General features: G+C 39.4%; 1 protein-coding gene across 1 annotated transcript in view; it reads left to right on the top strand.

Annotated features, from left to right (window-relative positions):
* The first annotated feature begins 5,517 nt into the window (after positions 1–5,517).
* ZYG11B (zyg-11 family member B, cell cycle regulator) overlaps positions 5,518–21,800 on the top strand; it is an 87,127-nt gene continuing 70,844 nt past the window's right edge. Inside the window, exon 1 of the mRNA XM_008580674.1 lies at positions 5,518–5,715. Within this exon, the coding sequence (XP_008578896.1) occupies positions 5,686–5,715 (30 nt within the window). The 5' untranslated portion in view covers positions 5,518–5,685. The remainder of the gene's footprint in view (positions 5,716–21,800) is intronic.

The raw sequence follows: 21,800 nt of genomic DNA on the forward strand, positions 1-21,800 counted from the left end.
ACTCCCCACAATAGAGGAAAAAGGGAGGAATGTAGGGACCCCATGGGCACCTGAACAGGGATACACCCTGGCAATATGGCGCCCATCCTGGTTCTTCTCTGCAGTAAACAAGCCCGCTGGCGCCAACACCCAAGCCCACCCGCGCCAAACCTCAGCCAGTCACAGGTCAAGGCTCACCTCCTGCCCAGCCCCGTCCAATCAGTTACCGCCCCGTCCACTCTCTCTCCCGCCCTGGAGCACAGCACCGTATAATCTGTAGGGCTGCAGATTATGTATTGTATGATTACACTGGTATTTAGCCAGACCTGTATTGATAAACATTCAAATTCTTTCCAATACTTTGCTGTTACAAATAAGGCTTGTACATATGCTTGAGCATATGTGTAGATTAAATTTTTAGAAATGGAATTGCTGGGTCAAAGGAAATGTGCATTTAAAATTTGATAAATACCACCACCAAATTATCCTCCATAGAAGTTATTCCAATTTATACTCCCACCAACAAGATATGAGTAACTGTTAAACATCATCCCCCCGTTACCACAAACTGTCCTATAAGTCTAACAGATCCTTGCCAATCTGATAGCTGAAAAATAGTATTTCAAAGAAATTTTAATTTGCATTTCTCTTATTATGAGGAGTGAGCACTTAAGAGCCATTTCTGGTTTTTTTCTGTGAAATATCAATTCATATCTTTTGCACATTTTTCCCATTGGATTTTTGTTCTTACTGATTTCAGCTCTTATATATAAATTTGAAAACTATTCGTTTTCCTATGATATGAAATGCAAGTATATGTATATAGACATTTGTCATCTGACTCTCACTATGGTCACTTTTGCCTTACAGACATTTTTTGACTCTTTTCTTTTTTTGGTGGCCAGCTGGTAAGGGGATCCAAACCAGTGACCTTGGTCTTATCAGGCTGTGCTTTAACCAAGTGAGCTAACTGGCCAGCCCCTCCTTATAGACATTTTTAAAATTTCTATATAGCTGAATTTATCAATCTTTTTTTTTTTCTTTTCCTTTTTTGTCTTTTTTCGTGACTGGTAACGGGATCGCAACCCTCAGTGTCGCGCCCGTACCGTGACCGGCTATGGGATTGCAACCCTCGGTGTCGCGCGCGCACCACGCTCAACCAGTGAGCGGACCGGTCTGTATATGGGATCCGAACCCTCGGCAGGAGCGCCGCTGCGCTCTCAGGCGCCGCACTCTACTGAGTGCGCCACTGGGCCGGCCCTCTATCTTTTTTTTTTTTAGGGTGTTTACGTTTTGTTTTGTACTTAAAAAAACCTTCCTCACTTTGAGATTATAAAAAATTCTCCCACAGTTCCTTCATTTTTTACTTTCTTTTTTTTTCTTTATGTTTAAATGTTTGATACATTTGAAATTTATCTTGGTGAACAGTATGAGGTGTAGATCCAAGTAAAAATTTTCTAGATGGTTATCCAGTTACTCTAACACCAAATATAATTCCACCTTTGTCTTACTGATTTGAAATTCTACCTTTATCAAACTAAATTCCCATGTATATTTGGACTTTCTATTCCGTTCTATCGATTACAGATAAACTGTGTCTCCATTTCTTTCTTTCTTTCTTTTAGCAGTTGGCCAGCCTGGGGAATCCAAGCCCTTGACCTTTGTGTTATAACACTGTACTCTAACCAACTGAGCTAACCAGCCAGCCCTATGGCTCCATTCTTTCTTGATGGCAGATCCCTAATTTTATATGGTGATTTTCTTCTGCAACCAGTGACTTTTCAGTTAAAATTTAGTACCTGTTTAAATTGCTTGTTGTTTCAGTAAATTTCCATAACTAACCTCTCACTCTGTTTCTTCCTCTCTGCTTTTTAAGATAATGCCACTGGTGCAGAAATCATGAGTTGTTTGCCTATGGTGTTTTGCAGGACCATTGGAGTTAGCTTGGCCCAACCCAAACCAGGCTAAACTGGTTGAGCCCACAGACATCTCTACTGAGCCTGTACAAATGTCCAATGGACAACATTTTGACATCAGAAGGCCAAAAACTCCACCTCCAGATCATGCTAATGCCACCATTTTTTTGAACATGTGACCCATGGAGAGGTGTACAGATGTCTTGTGCCTGTGCAGATCGCTGAATAACATCCTCAAACTCTTTAACCAATCATGATCCCCCATGCTTTGCACCACTCCAACCACCTTCTCCATAAATATACCTTTTTCTGCTGTCAAGAAAGTGGATTTATTTATTTCTCCCATCTTCTCTCTTGGCTGCCTTGTGAATAAACCTTTATCCCTGCTGGAAAGACTAGTGTCAGTATTTGGCTTGCTGTGCATTGGGTGATGGGACTTGTTTGGTTTCACTTCCACTACCACCAGCTCCTCAGGGAAAGTGACTCAAAGATCAGACACAGAGAGTAAATCTGATTGGTCTCAGCTAATACTGGTGGTCTTATTCCCTTTGCTATTTGTTTTTTTTTTTTTTTTTTCCTTTTTGTCTTTTTTCGGGACCGGCAACGGATCGCAACCCTCAGTGTCGCGCCCGTACCGGACCAGGACCGGCAACGGGATCGCAACCCTTGGTGTTGCTCCCGCACCTCGCTCAGCCAGTGAGCGGCCGGTCTGTATGTGGGATCCAAACCCTCGACGGGAGCGCCGCCGTGCTCCCAAGTGGCGCACTGTAGCAGTGCGCCACCGGGCCGGCCCGCCCTTTGCTATTTTTTGATTTAGCCATGGCCAACAGCACTTGAGGGGAAGTCTATCAGGTGGCTACTAGGAAAAATAGTAGCCTATTTTACACATGAAAGGAGGTGGTTAGTTGGCAGTTTGGATATATAACTCTGAAATTTAAAAAAGAGGTCCAGAATGAAGATGTAATTTGGGGGTATTATCACTACATAGATCATATTTAAAGTAATGTGATGGGATAGGATCATCAAGGAGTGAGTGTAAATGGAAAATGTAAAAAGTATAAGTTCTGAGCCCTGGGGCACTGCAGTATTTAGAGGTCAGAGAAATGAGGAGAAACTAGGAGCAGACAGTGAGATAAAAGAACCAGGGGAGTGAAATATCACAGAAGTCAAGAAAGAGGTAGTAATGAGCTGTGTCTAGTGCTCTTGGTAGGTCAAGTAACACATGGACTGAGAATTATTAGCAAATTGGCATCTCCGGTGGCCTTTACAAGAGCATTTCAGTGGGGTATTGGAGATGCAAACATTACAGGAGAGAGTCCCACAGAAAATGGGAAAAAGGAAATCAAAATATCAGTTGATACGACAAGCAAACAAAGGACATTGTTGGGTGGGAGAGGGGAGAGGGAGGAGGGAGGGAGGTTTCGGTAATGGGCCACAATAATCAACCACATTGTATATTGACAAAATAAAATTAAAAAATATATATCAAGTGCAGTACAGGCCACCTTCGTGAGGCCCTCTGCTGTAAAGGAGAGCAAAGAAATAGGGCAGTAGCTAGAGGGTCAAGCTGAGTCAAGAGAGGGTTTTTTGTTGTTGTTTGCATATTGGTTTAAGATGGAAGAAATAAATTCATATTGGTATAATGATGGGAAAGAAAAACAGAAAATGGTGAGATAGGAGAGAGGGAGAACTGCTGAATAGACATCTCTGAGACCTAGTACTTGTACTCCTCAAAGTGTGGTTTGTGGACTAGTGATGGTCTATGAATAGTTTGTCACCAGTTTGTGGCAGAACAATTTATAACTTTTACAACAATTTAACAAAAAAAAATTTATATCTATTGGATCTAATAATAAAAAATCTGAATTAGAGTAGTCAAATTTGTAGAGACAGAAAGTAGAACAGTGGTTGCCAGGGTTTGGGGGGAGGAGGGAATGGGAAGTTATTGTTTAATTGGTATAGGGTTTCGTTTTGGCAAGATGAAAAGAGTTCTGAAGCTGCATGGTGGTGATGGTTGCACAACAATGTGAATGTGCTTAATATCACTGAACTGTACAGTTGGCTCAGTTAGTTAGAGCGTGGTGCTGATAACAGCAAGGTCCAGGGTTCGATCTCTGTACTGGCCAGCAGCCAAAAGAAACAAACATGGTTGAGATGGTAAAAAAAATCTGAGCTTGCATTTTGTATGTCTGCTTTTTAAATTTTATTTTTTCTAGCAATCAATTTTTACTGTATTTTACGAAGTATAGGTCTGTGACTAGGGGAAAACCTGGGTCTTTTAGCACAGATAGTTTGAGAAGAACTGAAGAGGGTTTGACATTAGCTAAAAGACAAATACAGTAACTTACCTATAGTGAGGAAATGAAGGCAGAATAGAGAGGCAGGTTCAGGTAGGTTAGAACTCATGGTGTGTGGTGAAACTTGTGGGTATTCTCTTTTGTTTGCTCCATTTTCTCAGTGTATGGGAAGCAAAATCATCAGTTAAATGAGGATGAGGGAGGAAGTGCTGGAGGCCTGAAGAGACAGAAGATATGAAATAGTTCTTTTGGAGGGATAGTGGGAGACTGTACGAAACTGGAGAAATATAGCAGTAGAGCAAAACATCAAGGGCCCATTTAAGAATAATGATTATCGGGCCGGTCCGTGACTCACTCGGTAGAGTGTGGTGCTGATAACACCAAGACTGCGGGTTCGGATCCTATATAGGGATGGCCGGTTCGCTCACTGGCTGAGCGTGGTGCTGACAACACCAAGCTAAGGGTTGAGATCCCCTTACCGGCCATCCTTTAAAAAAAAAAAAGAATAATGATTATCAAATTTACAGGGAGTCAGTCAACCAGTTAGTATGGTTTTGGATTTTTCTCTACCTTCCCCCGTTTTGCTGCAGGTTCAGGATTGGAGTTTCATCGGTACAAAGAAAGGAGAGAAGAACTGGAGAAATGAAGGTGAATACCTGGGAATGAGTTTCATGAAGGACAGTAGAATCTAAGCTGTTTAAAGAAAGAAGTCAGGATGTGAGGGCAGTGTGAATAATAGTGAAAAGGCAGTAGGATCAATTAATTTTGGGTTTTGGTGGAGTTAAACAGTTTTTGGAGTTGGAGTATTAGAGGGAGAGAGCTAGAAAGAAAGGAGGTTGTGGTGGGTGTCAGATGATTAAAGTTGAGATTACAGAGGGGTTACAGTTATTGGTAATGAGCATGGAAGTGAGAGGCTAAGGCAAGGGTGATCCCTGGAGGAGAACCTGAGAAGCCAGAGAATCGGAAGAGTCATCTTCGAGAATGTTGAAATCACCAAGAATTACAATAGTAGCAAATGACAGTGAACCAAAAGCTAAAATCGTAAAGAATAATGATGAGTGACACAGGGGTCTATAGGTGACTGAAACGAGTGGATGCTCTAGTCTTCTGTCAAGACAATATTTAAAGCTCATTATTTTTGAAGGGAGGCTAGGAGGATTTCAGGAGGCGTGGCTCCTTTAAAGGCCTGGGAGGGAGAGAATCCAGAGGTCAGGCTTGGGGGCGGGATACCTTGGCTGAGTCTGCGCATTGAGAGAGGAGGCGGGGCTAAACTCGGGCTAGCAAGAGAGGGCGGGGCCTTACGGGGGCGGAGTCTGCGCTCCGGTTCGGGCTGCGGCTGCCGCTGCTGCACTTCTGTCTTCTGAGAGAAGGAGGCCGAGGCCTGGGCAAAGGCCCGAGCCGCTGCTCGCCGGAGCCTCCTGGAGCCCCCGCGCAGGCTCAGCCTGGGGGCGGGCTCGGGCCCGGCCCGCCGCCGCACCCAGGACCGAGGCTGCATGCCCGAGGACCAGGCCGGCACAGCCATGGTGAGGGAGGGAGGCCTGCCCAAGCCGCAGCCGCCCGCCACCCTAGCCCCCGCAGGCTTACCCCTCCCTAGCTCTGGTGTTCCCTCGGGCTCCCTGCTTTTACCTCACCCCCTTGTTACCGCCCCAGTCGGTGTCCAGCTCCTCCGTCCTTGTGTTCCCCATCCACCCGCTAGGGTGAACCCCTTTAGGTGACACCCCCTTTAATCTCCCTCCTCCCCGGTGACACCCTTTTTATCACCCCCAGCGACAGCCTCTTTCGCTCTCCCTTTGCTGCCGCCTCCTCGTCGTTTAACCCTTCCTTCTCTCCTCTACCGTTTTGCCTTCTTCTCTCTTCTATGATCTTTACTCCTTCCTTCCTTTTTCCTTCTTGTTTTTCGCTCCTTCTTTTTGCCCTCCCTTCTCACTCCCCTTCACCATTTTATCTCCACTTCCCCCTCCTCTCCGAAGCCCTTCATCCATTCGTCCTCTACCATCCACATTTCCTCTTCCCCTTATCGAATGTCCTCGCTCGCCCACTCTCACAGTCGTCCCCGTTTTCTTCTACAGGCATCAGGGGTCTAAGCAGAACAATTTGAGGACTGTTGCTTCCCAGGAGCTGTAGGGAGGGCAGATAAAGATTCTTAGGCTTTCTTCTTCCTTTTCTTTTTTGGAGAGGGGAAGGAAGAGATGGGAGGTGTTGAAGAGAGCCTGGAAGCCTTATTATCTAGTGTCATTGCAAAATGTGAGTGGAGGTGTGTTATCGAGTGATGGAGTGAGGGTGGGCTTACATATTGTGACCTTATGAGATATCTAGCCTTTTGACTGAAATAGCTAAAAATCTTTTGAAATCTATTTTTATTTTGAGTGTCCTTTAATGTGGAGATGCAGTTTGAGAATTTAAAAATATTTTACAGACTTGACTGTTATTACTTAGAATAAATGATTTGTTTTTGTTTGGAGGCAAAGACCAAGGGCATTGGAGGACTGAAAATCAGCTTGGCAATCAGATTGTGTTAGTCTCTTTAATACCTTCTAAAGGGTTCATTTGTTTTACCCTCTCTGCCTTTAACTGAGAGAACCTTGTATTTGCAAATTTTCTCCTCAAAATAGATTGAGACTTCTGTTGATTTTTCATTGAATTGGGTTACACATGGTTTGCAGTACGTTTGTTGAAAACATTGCTCCATCATATGCAACAAGCTCAATTTTGGTCTCTTGAGAGGATTAAGACATTCTAGTCAAAACTAAGTCCTGATCATCATGTTCTCCTAGAATATTAGTTTCTATTTTCCCTCCATCTGTTGTTTAGGAAAGTGGTTTACTATAAAATCATTTAATCTGTGAACTCTCCCTTACTCCCTGACTCCTACATTTTTAGGTTGTCATTCTCCTTTGTCTCTTTGACTTTCACAACCCATCAGACTGTCATTGTGTGCTATCCTGTTTCTCCCTGTTGAATGTGAGTTCTAGGTGACAACTAGTCCTTACTTATTCTTGTTCTTCACAGTGCCCAGGCCAAGTAGTGCTTGAATGATTCACTTATGGTCTCATTTTCCCATCTGAAAGTATAATCTTAAACTGAAATTTGAGGCAACTCATGGACTATACAGAAAGAGAGTATGAGAATTTTAATTTTGGTACAAAAAGGAAATTTAGTGAGATGAGATGATATTCTCTTCAGAATAAAGAGCCATCCTACCCAAGACATCAAACTGCTAGAGTTTTGGAAGTGTAGGTCCTCCTATTGAGAATGTACGTGTACAGAAGAAGGGGTAATGAACTCCTCTTTGGATATTTACAATCCAAAAATGTCATTTGAGCTGGTCCTGAAAGATGAATAGGCTTTATATATATCATTTTTGGGAAGTGGAAGAATGCTTCATTGTGAATGTGAGTAGAAAGTAGAAAAGAATTAGGTTGTATTGTAGGAAGTAGGATTAACTTTTTTTTTTTTTTTTTAGGATCACCTTTATATAGCATGGAAGGATGCAAGAATGAGGATGTGTAGTAGACAGTGAGGCTGGAATGATATTGTCTTAGTCCGTTTGGACTGCTATAACAAAATACCATATACTTGGTCTTATAAACAACAGAAATTTATATCCCAGAGTTCTGGAGGATGAGAAGTTCAAGATAAAGGTGCCCACAGATTTGGTTTTTGGTGAAGGCTCTCCTCCTGGTTCATAGATGGCAACTTCTTGCTGCGTCCTCACGTGATGGAAGGGGCAAGGCATCTCTCTAAGAGCTTCTTTTATTTTTTAAAAATTTTTTTAATTTTTTTTTTTTTAAAGATGGCCGGTAAGGGGATCTTAACCCTTGGCTTGGTGTTGTCAGCACCACGCTCAGCCAGTGAGCGAACCGGCCACCCCTATGTTGGATCCGAACCCGGGGCCTTGGGGTTATCAGCACCGCAATCTCCCAGGCGAGCCACGGGCTGGCCCTAAGAGCTTCTTTTATAAGGGCGCTAATCTCATTCTTGAGGGTTCTGCCCTGCTCATCTAATCACCTCCCAAAGGTCTCACCTCCTAATATCATCACATTGGGGGTTAGGATTTCAACATATGAATTCTGGTGGGACACAAACATTCAGACCATAGCAGTTATATTAGACATGATTATGTTTTGGACTTTGCCTCCAACTAAGTTGATTTTTCATTACGTGTTGAAACGTGTGCACAGAGTAAGAGTGTGTGTATCGAAGAAGTGAAGGGAAGGCAAAATATTAGCTTTTTGTGATCTGGAAATTATCTGTAGAGGCAACTTTTTGTTTTCCTTGTATAATAATTATGTTTAGTAGGCACTCAATAAATGGAGTTGAATGAATGATTACTGTAAAGCTTTGAGTAGGGCCTGAGAGTTTGCATTTCTGACAACCCATGTAATGCTGATGCTGCTGGTCTGTGACCCACACTTTGAGAACGACTGGTCTAAGATATAATCCTTACTTTTCATTCATCTAACAATGTTTTTGGAGTGCCATTGATGTGTTGGCATTGGGGATATCAGAGTAAAACAAATGTGGTCCCTGCCTTTTTGTATCTTACGCATGTAGAGTAATTTTAAATGTGAAGAGCAGTGTTGTAACACCAAGGTAAAGGGTTCAGATCCCCAGCCTGCTGCCTAATTAATAAATAAATGTGACAAGTTTTAGTACTTTTTTTTTTTTTTTGGTGGCTGGCTGGTACAGGAATTGAACCCTGGACCTTGGTGTTATCAGTGACATTTTCTGACCAACCAAGCTAACTGGCCAGCCCATGTTAGTACATTTTAAATGTGCTAAGAAAGGAGAAATTGCAGCATCAGGAATGGGATAGTCAAAGGTGGCTTCACAGACAACCTTGCTTTTAAGTAGAGAACTGAGGGATTAAATTATAGGAGTTGTGTTATGGAAAGAGTAGTCTAGATAGAAGGAACAGCGTGTGCAAATGACCTGTGGTGGTACTTATTTTGCTGCTTTAACTCTGACATATACTGGAGTTCTCAATTTAAGGAACCGAGGGAAACCCTATTTGCCCTGCCTACTCCTCAAAAAAAAGTAGGTCACCCCCCTTTCTATTATGTAGCTCTTTTTCGGAGAATACGTATCAATTGTAATTTTGCATTTCTTGCTGTGATTATTTGATTAGAATCTGTCTCTACCTCCAGAGTGTAAAAATCATTGATATAGAGATGATTTTTGACCAGCTGCTAAGGACCAGGCCATGTTCTAGGCACTGTGGTTACAGTGATTAAAAAAAGGCATGGTGTGTGGGGGGATGGACAATAAACAAATCTAGAAATATATTATGAGAAGTACAGTAGTTATAAATGCTAAGAAAAATAAACCAGGGTAAGATATAAAGTGATATTTTATATATGTAGCAACTATTTTAGATGGGATGGTTAAGCAGCAACACTAATAGCTAATATTTATTGAACACGACTGTACTACATACTGTTTTAAGCGCTTTACATATTTTATCTCATTTAATCCTCATGGCACCCCATTGAGATAGGTATTTGCTCTATAAAGGTAAAGACCGTGTTTGTTTGGCTCATCATTACATCTTCAACACCTATGTAATGTCTAGTGCGCAATAAATGCTGAAAAAATATTTGTTGAATGAATGAATGACTTTGGGGATGACCAGAAATTCAGGGAGGCTTTGTTGAGAATGGGACATTTGAATTGGGGGTTTTAACAAGTGAAGTTTTATTGGGTAAGAATTTGGGAAGAAAAACCATTCCTGGCAAAGCAACCAGTTTGAGCATAGAAGCTGAGACAGAAGCAGGTGTGATGTATTCTGGGAAATATATGATTCTAACATTGCGGATGCTGTAGGAGATCAAAGAAACTAGGTGAGCCTATGATCAGATCACGGAGTACCTTGAATCGTAGTAAGGAGTTTTGGCTTCATTGTAAAGACCCTGAGTACCTTGAAAGGTTTTTTGTGTGTGAAGGAGTATCATAATCAAGAAAAGATTTTGAGGATGAACAGTCTAAATGTACTATGAAACATGGTTTGGAATGGGGAGAGCTGTTGCACTAGTCTAGGTGAAAAGTAAATGTGTGAACTTTCATCTTTACCTAGTTACAGTGGTGATGATTTCAATTGGAGGAATAAGAGTTTAGGAAATAATATATGAAGATCTGTCATACCACTTTTTGGCTAAGTTAATTTTCCATAGAAGCATCCCTACAGAGTTATAGAAGAAGCGTGAAATCACTAACAGCATTGCAATTTTGTTCACTGGTCCTCAGTTTTCATGGATGCTGCCTTTAGGGATTTATGAGAATATTAAAACAGAGTACATTCACTGTACCAAAGCCCTTTATTTACAAATAGTAGGTCTCCCAAAGGTCAAATATTAGGGAATTAGCACTTCCCAATCTTAAATGGATGCTGCCTTTAGGGATTTATGAGAATATTAAAACAGAGTACATTCACTGTACCAAAGTCCTTTATTTACAAATAGTAGGTCTCCCAAAGGTCAAATATTAGGGAATTAGCACTTCCCAATCTTATTTATTATTATTAATTTTTTGGTTGCTGATATTGTCTTTATTGTCCTGTAATGGCTTAGTGTAGATTACATTAAGCATTAGTCACCATGCGAAAAATACACTGACATACACACACATCTTTTCACATCTTTTCAAGTAGAAAGCTGGAGGTCAAGCAAGGGGCAGTGTCCTGTTTTAACAATGATCTTTTATAAGAATTCAGTTCCAGGAGCACATCTTTGGCCTCTTCTGAGTATACAGTGTTTCGCTAGGGCTTCAGAGTGTGGAGGATGTATAGAAGACAGGGAGTTTGTCTGTGAAGAGTGTATATTCCTAGTTATGACAAGGCCTACACAGAGACAGCAAAAGGAAAATAATTCCCAGGCAATAATGATCCGCCCCCTGGGGGTTTGTATATGGGGCTATCAACTTTTTTTTTTTTTCTTATGATAGTGACATTTTGAGCTAAAAAGATGGAGGTTAGTATTACTATCAGTAAATATGTTCCTGAAACTGGCAAAAGGATGTGTATGTGAGGAATCAATAAGCAAATTGAAATCCCTTCCAAGTATATGTCTTTAAACCATGGGTCTGGGAGGTCTCATTCTAGTTATTAGCTGACTAAAATAATTTCTAAATTAAACAATTATTCTACGTAGGTAGTTATTTTCCATAGATGATAAATCGTGTCCATGGAAACAATTGTATATAAGACAGAATCACTTCCTATTTCACTAAAATTTACAAATAAGACTCAATTACTTTGTTCTCTTTGGGATAGTCATTCCAGTCATTTTCAGAATATCTTGTATTGAATTTCTCTAAGTAAAATTATCTTAAGTTATTGAGATACTTTTTATCAAATTTTACTTGTGGTACTCTATATTAAACTTTTTATGGGTTCCCGATTTCAAAGTAGTCGTGGTAATCTATTAAATAGAATGTTGTTACTTTTTAGTCCTTTTTATTAAATTTGTTTATTCTAGAGGTCATGCTTAATCATTTCCAAGGTCATTTTAAAAATAGTTTTTGTGCGGTATGAGAAAGGAGTAATTTTAAGTAAAATACATTTTATTTTAAAATTACACATATAGTTCATTTAATACAGTAAACAAAATATAAAATATATTAAAATATTAAATGTTAAAATATATTAAAACAAATTTCAGCCTTTTCCTCTTTAACAAATGATGTATTAACATAAAATAAAGCATTATTTATCAGATTTTAAAGTGAATGTATATTAAAATATAGATTGAAACTATATGGCATCAAAATAGACAAGAACTGACTTTTTCAAGATTTAAATTTATTGTATTTTTGTATTTAAAAAATCAAATTTTTATGATTGTTCTGTTTTGTTTCTAAATGACAAAATAAAAGGAAGAGTTCCAGGCTGCTAGTTGCAAGCCTGTTTCCCCAGTTATAACCTTGGAAGTATGGAGAGTTTATTTCCAATAAATGAAAATCCAAATTGGATATAACTATCACCATACTTCTTATTTTTAACACTTAAAAAAAGTACTGAGAGGGCTGGCCTGGTGGTGCACTGCTACAGTGCGCCGCTTGGGAAGCGCGGTGGCGCTCCCGCTGAGGGTTCGGATCCCACATACAGACCGGTTCCTGCTCACTGGCTGAGCGAGGCGTGGGAGCAACACCGAGGGTTGCGATCCCGTTGCCGGTCCCGGTCCGGTACGGGCGCGACACTGAGGGTTGCGGTCCGTTGCCGGACATGAAAAAAGACAAAAAAAAAAAAAGTACTGAGATACCTTGATATATCATTTAAGAATCCTGATCAGATCAGTACACTCATTTTCTCTTTTATTTCATCATCAATGTGACTTACATATACTGTCTTTAATGGATTATTGTAAGAATAAATATACTTTAAAACTACTGTGATGTTCAATGTCCAGGTGAAGTATAACAGTTGAATGACTATATCATGAGTTAGTCTCCTAATTTCCGCTAATTCAGACATGTTCAGTGTATAAATTCTTGGATACTCTCAAACTATTTTGTTTTCAAAGGAGAAAATTTTAGATAATTATTTTATTAAATATTCTAAAATATCAAATTGAGGGCCGAGCCCATGGCGCACTCGGGAGAGTGCGGCGCTGGGAGTGCAGCGACGTTCCTGCTGCGGGTTCGGATCCTATATAGGAATGGCTGGTGTGCGTACTGGATGAGCGCGGTGTGGGCGACACCACACCAAGGGTTGCGATCCCCTTACCGGTCACGAAAAAGACAAAAAAACAAACAAACAAAAAATATCAAATTGAAATAGACATCAATATTGAATTTAATGACATGAACCTATAGACCGTCCATGAATTGGAAAATGCTGGCTAAAACACTGCTTTTTTTCATAGTTTTTAAAGCTAGCTCTTAAAAGCACACTTAACTAAAAAGTGGCACAAGTAGTATTAGTATTTGTAGTGGAACATTTTTATTTTATTTTTGGTGGTGCAATGGAACTTTTTAGTGCTAATTAAAATAGAAAAACAATGTTAAGGACAAAAGTCTTGAATGCTGGGACATTTATTTAGAGGAGCATGATCTCACACAGTAGAGTTCATTTCGTGAGTACACAGTGTATTAGGTGATGTACTGATTAATCTTACAGCTCCATGAGGTTGCTGTTTTCTCACTGTACAGGTAAGAAACTGAGGCTGTGAGAAACCAAGTAACTTTCGAATGATCATACAGTTAGTATTAGAAGTGGATTCAAACGCAGGTTTGTCTGACCCCTAAGCCATGAGACTCTAGGAATCTGAACTGAATTCAGGCATTTAAAATATTTGTACCATTGTTTTCATTCTAAAAGTAATTCATATTTATTGAAAGAAAATTGGACAAAGTGTATGTATAATTTTATGTTTCTTGATCTATACTGCCAAATCACTTTTATAAAGCACTTTGAAGGAGAATATGTATGTCTTCAGCATTTAAGTATTTCTTTGACAAACTATGCTACTAGTACTACTCTGTCACTTACTAATTGTAATTAAGATTTTTCAGGCTCATAAATGAATGAAACGGAAGTTCTCCAACAGTAACAAGGCAAGGATGGAAAGAGGGAAAAAAGATTGAGGGCATGTCATTTTTCCTACTCAGAATTTTTTTGTTTCTCCCTGTTGTCTGAGGCAGTGAACCCAACAAAGATACCTTTTTAACACTGAAAACCTTGGGAAACATTACAGGAATATACTTTCAGAATACATTAATTGTGGGAAAACAAGCAAAAAAGCTGGTAGGAATTTAGTAATATTTTAAAAGGATATTGCATTCTATTAATCCTAACAGTATGTGTTATGCATTGAAAATATTGTATATTTCAAGATATTATTGTGTACAGAGTGTACATGGTATGCAGGGTGTATTTGGTATGTGAATTTGTGGACTCCTTCGTTCCTTATGTAGCCTGCAGTTTAGGCTCTACTAGTTTACAGTGGTCTTATAGTGCTGCTGTGACCACATAGATTGTACTGCACTAAGGCAGCAACCATACGTATGGACGGTGTTGGATCTACAAATATCTATATCTTATGTATTTGGTGATATCTAGCACATAGTAGGGTCAAAGCAAATGAATGTTGAATGAAGGTGTTTTGCATAGGTTCTCTACTAGGACCCTTATGATCTAATCTTTTCTACTGCCTAAGCCTTATTTCTCATTTTATGAGAAAAAAAGTCTTTATTTTATGCTCAGTAATACTGAGTATACATTATGCTGTTTTTCATGTCTCTAAGTTTTGCTTACACTGTTTTTCTTGCCTAGAATGCTGTTCCACTTCTTGGCTATTAAACCTTCAAGTGTCACCTTAAGCTCTGCCTCCTTTGTGAAGCCTTCAGTTACCTTCAGGCAGCCTTGGGTTACTCCTTTCCATATGCCCCTCATGTACATGTATGTGCCCTGGTTACAGCAATTATTTTGTGGTGGTATTATTGTTTGTTAATGAGGCTGGCTGGCTGTCCAGATTGTGAGCCCTTTGATGGCAGAGACAGTACTGTGTTTTTGTTTTTTTTTTTTCCTTTTTTTTTTTTTTTGTCTTTTTTACTGACCAGTAACGGGATCGCAACCCTCGGTGTCGTGCCCGCACCGGGGACTGGCAACGGGATCGCAACCCTCGGTGTTGCGCCCGCACCACACTCAGCCAGTGAGCAGGAACTGGTCTCCACATGGGATCCGAACCCTCGGCGGGAGCGCCACCGCGCTCCCAAGCGGCGCACTCTCCAGTGCGCCACCAGGCCGGCCCCAGTACTGTGTTTTTTGAACTTCATGTTTAAGCACTTAGCATAGTGTTTAACATATACATAGTAAGTAGATAAGTATTTGTTTAGCAAAAGAATGTGTATTCTGTAGAGAATTCCATAAGGTGATGTTAACTGAGATCTGAGTTGTGAAGAAGAAAAAAATTTGAACACTCTGTACAGGTCCTCTGATGGGAAAAAGAGATTTGATGGGTAAGAAATGTTAGATCGAGGCTAGCCAGATAGCTCACTTGGTTAGAGCCTGGTTCTGGTAACACCAAGGTCAATGGTTCAGATCCCCTTACCAGCCAGCCATACATAAAAAATGTTAGATCAGGTCATTTCTCTTACTAGCCTATGTGGTACTTTTGACCTAGGGTAAATGTTCTGTCTACAAGGGTTTAGCAGGAAGAGTTGGGGAGAAAACCAAGTGATTTGGGGATGAATTGAAAAGCATTATCCTTTTGTATAAACACTTGTAAGTCACTTGTCTATAATTTGTGGAGGTGTCCTTCCAGAGAAGAGAATATTTAAACTCAGATAGTAAAGAATCAGTTACTGGTAAATCTAGAGGGGTGGTTAATTATTTAAAAAATTTTTTTATTATTAGCTCTATATAAAGATCTTTTTTGTTTTGTTTTCCCCTATTTTCCTGTCTTCAGCTCTCCTTTGTATAAGCATTTTTCTTAGCTCTTTAGTATCTTAATGCCTGTTCAATGTCATATTCTTTTTTTCTTTTTTTGTCTTTTGTCTTTTTCCGTGTCCGGCAACGGATCGCAACCCTCAGTGTTGCCCCCGCACCGGACCGGGGACCGGCAACGGGACCGCAACCCTCGGCGTTGCTCCCGCGCCTCGCTCAGCCAGTGAGTGGGAACCGGTCTGTATGTGGGATCCGAACCCTCGGGCGGGAGCGCCACCGCGCTTCCCAAGCGGCGCACTTATCCAGTGCGCCACTGGGCCGGCCCATCATATTCTTCTTTTCTAAGGGCATTTTAAGAAATTTGAATGTTCTTGGTTGTGTACTATTAGTTATTTTCTTTTTATAGGCCTTGTAACCTTTGGCAAAACATTTCACCTCTCTGTGCCTCCATTTTTAAATGAAAAGGTTATATTAAATTCTCTCTGTAATTCCTTCCATCTCTAAAAGAAAAGGTAGTAAATTAAAGGTAAGTACTGTAGTAAACTAGATACAATCTATTAGCTGTAGTACTGTGGGATCTACGCAAGCTGCTTATGTAGGTTTAAATTTTGTGGAAGCTTGAGCTCTTACCTCCATGAATGCATTACCCAGCTTTTTATACCAGGGACCCTTCATTTTAAATATGTTACTATTTGCACAGTTCTTTAGCTTTTTTTTTTTTTAAGGCAAGTCATACTTTAGCATTTTAAAGACATTTTCACACATGTCCCATTTATTCCTCACTGCCATTTTGTGAAGTAGTCAAGGTGGAGGTGTAGCTTCAGTTTTTTAGATAAGGAAACTGAGAAGTTAATTGATTTTCCTAAAGTCACACAGCTAGTAAGTAGCAAAGCCAGGATTACTGCAAGCCCAGTGCTTTCCATTATTAACCCTACTTCTCTGTTAACCGTATTATATTTCAAAATTCATACTTGCAGTTAAGAGGAAAATAATGCTAAAGTATCTCTTTGAGTTAGTGATTCCTGTGATATGCTCAATGACTACTGACATGAATTTTTGTTTTGTTTCATAGACTAGCTTTATTATGTGAAGTAAGATGGAAGGGAGGGAGATTTATTTACCTTTCCAAGCCTTGATCTCCTTGCCCTTTACCACATAGCTGATTGCCATATTGGCCAGGCCTTGAAGTGATACATGCAAGAAACTTGCTTTATCTGCTTTTTAATTTGGCATATAGGGATCTATGAAGAGTAGTTGGTGGTTTTTAAAAAATGAGAACTCCCCACAGTTCATGCCAAAGTTCAATAAATCTTTACCCTTGATATACTACCTCCTTGACCTTTCTCATCTGTAAAATGATTATGGTTGGAAAGGGAGAGGGTAAAGGGATTAGATCATACCTAAGATTATATTAGATGCTTATTCCTGGAAGCCTGACTTGCTTGAATCAGTAGTAGAAAATACAAGTGAAAAAAAACAAAACAAAGAAAACACCTATAAATGAAGAGGAGATCCAGTTAGCTCAGTTGTTTACCATGTGGTGCTGATAACACCAAGGTCCAGGGTCCTATCCATATATCAGCCAGCCGCAAAAAGAAAAGAAAAGAAAGAGAGATTTCCCATGAAGTATTCCAATGAGGAGTCAGTGATGTCTGACATCTGAAATTTCTTATATAGATACCTGTAAACTCAGATGATACTTGTCAGCTTTTCAATCCCATTTTTAATTTCAAGACTACACTTGGGACTTAATATCTCTCTCTGAACATGTGTCTATTTCTCTAGGGGCAAATAAGCACTTTACACCTAATAGTAAATTTGTCTTGACTGTCCATTTTATTCATTCAATAAACATTTGGTGCCTACTATGTAGTAGGCATTGTTTTAGGCTCTGGGAATATAGCAGTGAACAAAACATAGTATTTTTCTATGGAGCTTATATTCTATAATAATAGCTAACATTTATTGAGCAGTTAATATATGCCAGTCACTGTTCTAAGTGTTTTGCACTTAGAATTTATTTAATGCTGAGAAAAATCTTATGATGTAGGTACTGTTATTGTCTGTATTTTACAGATCAAGAAACTGAGGTGCAGGAAGATTAACTACTTTGCCTAAGGTTATATAGTTTTGTAAATGGTAGAGCTGGCATTTTAATCCAGGCAGTCTGACTCCTCAGCCCATACTCTTCATCACAGTATTACACAGCCCTTCAGAAAGATGTCAATAAAATTATTTTTATTATAAGATTGTCAAGTTTGTAATCTTTGTAGTCACCTGGTTTCTGGCCCAATCTTTAGGAAAAAAAATCCTCGGGAATCCAAAAAAGCTCTATCAGAGCCATTGTATTCTGTTGAAGGATTTGTCGGTCTAGGAACCTTTCAGGTAGGAGATGACATCTTGAGCATGATTCATATGAGTTGGAACTGAGACCACTACATAAAGCCAGGACTCTAAAAGACCTACATTCTTGGTGAAAAGATAGATTAAGATAATATCTGCCTGATGGTATAGGGAGAAAAAGAAGCTTGTTTGTCTTCACATCGATTCTGGATGGGAAAAGTCTCTTGAGAATATATAACCATGAACCTACCATCCTGTGTATCTGAGGCTCAAATTTATATTACTTGTGCAAGATTATGGCTAATAAGGGAACACTTACTGAAGGAAGATTTACTGAGTAACTACTCTGTCAGGCATTGTGCTGGGGCTTTGAAAACATCTTCCCACTTTATCCTGACAACAGCATCATGAGATAAGTACAAAGGTTATTCCCATTCTCCAAAAGACAGAACTGCAGGTCAGAAAAGCTAGATAATTTGCCCAATGTGACACCACTAGAATTCAAATCCAGTTCCAGTATTCTTCCTTCTAAACCATGATGCCTCTAGAGAGGTCACTTCATTTTTGTGCCTGATCTGCCTTATCTATAAAATGAAATTCGCAATATTTTTCCTTTTACTTCATAAGGTTATTGTGAGTATCAAATGAAATAAAGAATGTGAATATGCTTTCTTTGCTATTAAGCTGTTGTTGTCAGCATCGTCCATAAAGGGTATTTTTCTTTGTAATTAAAACATAGACCTCATTACTCAGAGATTCCGAAGTCCACAGGTCTGTCTTTGAGAAATTAAGACAATTTTTAACACTTTTTGTACCAGATATTTTCTGAAGTAGTGTTGTGAGGAGAAATGAGTTTGAGACAAGTCATCCATCCAGTAATTTATTAATTCATTCAACAAGTAATTTATTGGATATGTATTATGGAGCTTCAGTTCCCAAGCATAAAAGATACCTGATCTATGAGAATCTCTTTCATTTTTCATTGTACCAGTATCAGTGGAAGCCCCTGTCCCCTCTAATAGTAGACCACAATTATGATATGTAGTCAATTGTCAGTGTCCCTTATATTCCCACTTGGTAGAAATAGATGGGCTGCTGCTCAGAATGTTGAAATGCTTCTTTGACATGGCTCTGGCAGTATAGTAACAGAATGAAGCTTTAAAATATATACCAGTAAAACAAAATATTCATAGATATCTAACAAAATAAATAATTAAATTATGGGAAAGTGAGAATGCCTCAGTTGAGTGTTGTGTGTATGACTGAGTCAGTTTTCTGTTGCTTATAACATAAAACCTGAAACTGGGTAATTTATAAAGAAATGAATTTATATTTTACAGTTTTGGAGGCTGGGAGGTCCAAATTTGAAGTTGTGCATTTGGTGAGGGCCTTCTTCCTGGTGGGGACTCTGCCAAGTCTCGAGGTGGTGCAGGGTATAACATGGCAAGAGAGCAAGAGCATGCTAATGTGCTCTCTTCATCTCCTTATAAAGCCACCAGTCTACTCCCATGATAACTCATTAGTCCATTAACCCATGAATGATTAATCCATTCAGGAGGGCATAGGCCTCATGATCCACTCACCTCTTAAAGCCCCACCTTTCGAATATCATATTTGGGAATAAGCTTCAATAAGAGCTTTGGAGGGGATAAACATTCAAACTACAGAAATGACTAAATACTTCAAGGAAGGAGAGTATAAGGCCAGAAAGGAAAACAAACAAACAAACAAAAGATTAAAAGAAAGCCATGAAAATGTTTACAAAGAGCTAATGATATGGAATTCCTTTTTTGCCCTGTCTTCATTGCCTTATTTTCCCAGGTTATGCCATGTTTTTATGAGAAGCTATAGTTAAAAAGCAGGGGATCTGCTTATAGGTGGATCATTTATTCATGATTATTCCTTACTCAATAGACATAGTATTTACTCTGTCTGAGGAGGGGGTACAGAAATGGATAAAGAATGGTTCTTAACCTTGGTGTTTTCAATGTGTGGGACACAGAGCTCCTTCTGATGGGTCATGAACTCTTCCAAGAATGCTTTCCGTAACTCCTAGGGACTGGCAAATGATACAATTCCCCAGACTTGATTTTTATATACTATTAAGGGCTCCATACCAGAGAACTACTAAGTGAGATATTAAGGATTTTTATGATTTAGTAATCATAAAATTAAAGTTAGCAGATTACTAGAGTTTACTGAGAACTCGAATGTTTATTAAGAAGTCTACCTGACATTTGGAAGTGTTCTCAGCTCCTACTATGTATGCACAAATGTAGTTTGTTGGAATTCCTGTAATATCTTGGGAGGGAGCATTGTAATAAGTGCATCAGAAATGTTTTCTTGAGTTGTTGGTAGTTTTTGATTGTTGTTGGTTTTCTTTCTTAATTATGAATTATTAACTTTATTATTGATTTCATTTGTTGTGGTTTATTTGGTTAACTCTGGTATGTGGTGATGCATATTTGCATTAGTAGTACTTTTGACTTAAAAATTTCCAAATTGAGACATGAGAACGAGCTGTTACTCAAATAAAAAACATTCATTTTCTTTTATTCTTTTTTGGCCAGTACAGGGATCTAATTCCAGACCTTGTTATCAGCACCACACTCTAACCAACTGAGCTAACTGAAAACGTCCATTTTCTTATTGTTAAAGTGTATTATGAAATATTCCTTTGCAAAGTGATATTTTATTTTTATCACTGTTTTCCAGTACAACTTAGTAACAAGGAGGGGTTAGGTAGGCTCTGAGATTTTTGCCCCACCTAAGTGGGCCATAGACAACATTTGAGGTCTACTGACTTTCCTTGAATTCGTAGTCTAGAGGGGGCAATAGACATCTAAACAAATAGGTTACACAGTAGAGAACTATAATATAACTATATACAAAGTGTAGTGTGATTACATCTGTTTTTTGGGTTATGAGAAACATAACTCATGGAGTAGTGGACATAGGTACTGGCTCTTACAGAATGAGTAGAAATTGGATAGATTAGCAGGTGGGGAAGGGAATTCTAAGGAGAGGTAACAGCAAGTATAAAGAAAGGGAGGCATGGTTGCCACTAGTAGCTTTCCTTGTGTGAACCTCAGTTTCCCCAACAGAAATAATCTCTGTTCTCATTACCTTACAGAGTTGTAATGATTGTTTTGAAAGGGCTCTATAAACTAAGTGGTAGGCAGATGTTATAATGGCGAGGATTCCCCTTGTTATTACTAACTTTTCTTTCTTTTCTTCAACATTTGTGAGCCTTCTGTGCCTGCCGTAGGTGGTGTCATGTCAAGACCTCTTCTGACCCCCCTTTCAGTGCAGTCATTCTTTCCTTCTTTAAAAAAATTTTTTTTTGTTATTCTTTTAAGGCTCTGCTCTGTGGTATCCAAAGGTGGGAGCAGAAGAGAGGATATATGTATACACCTAGCTTTGATAGTAGAAGAAAGTCTATAATTGCTTATGTAATATTTGTGGTCTAATCTCAGAGCAATGTCATGATCTATGGAACATAATCCTACAACCAAAAAAATCATGTTGATCCAGTAAGACTATTAGCAAAAAAAAAAAAAAAAAAAGTTTCAAAATAACTCAGAATTTTTATTGACATTTCTTGAATTATCATGAAGTAGAATAGAGTTCGTAGATATACTTTTCGAAGTTCCCTTTTTTTTTTTTTTTGTCTTTTTCCGTGTCCGGCAACGGATCGCAACCCTCAGTGTTGCCCCCCGTACCGGACCAGGACCAGCAATTGGATTGCAACCCTTGTTTTCCGTGTCCGGCAACGGATCGCAACCCTCAGTGTTGCCCCCCGTACCGGACCGGGACCAGCAATTGGATCGCAACCCTTGGTGTTGCCCCCACGCCTCGCTCAGCCAGTGAGCGGGAACCGGTCTG

The sequence above is a fragment of the Galeopterus variegatus genome, unplaced genomic scaffold (genome assembly GCF_000696425.1).
Source record: "Galeopterus variegatus unplaced genomic scaffold, G_variegatus-3.0.2 Scaffold6, whole genome shotgun sequence".
NCBI classification, from domain to species: Eukaryota; Metazoa; Chordata; class Mammalia; order Dermoptera; family Cynocephalidae; genus Galeopterus; species Galeopterus variegatus.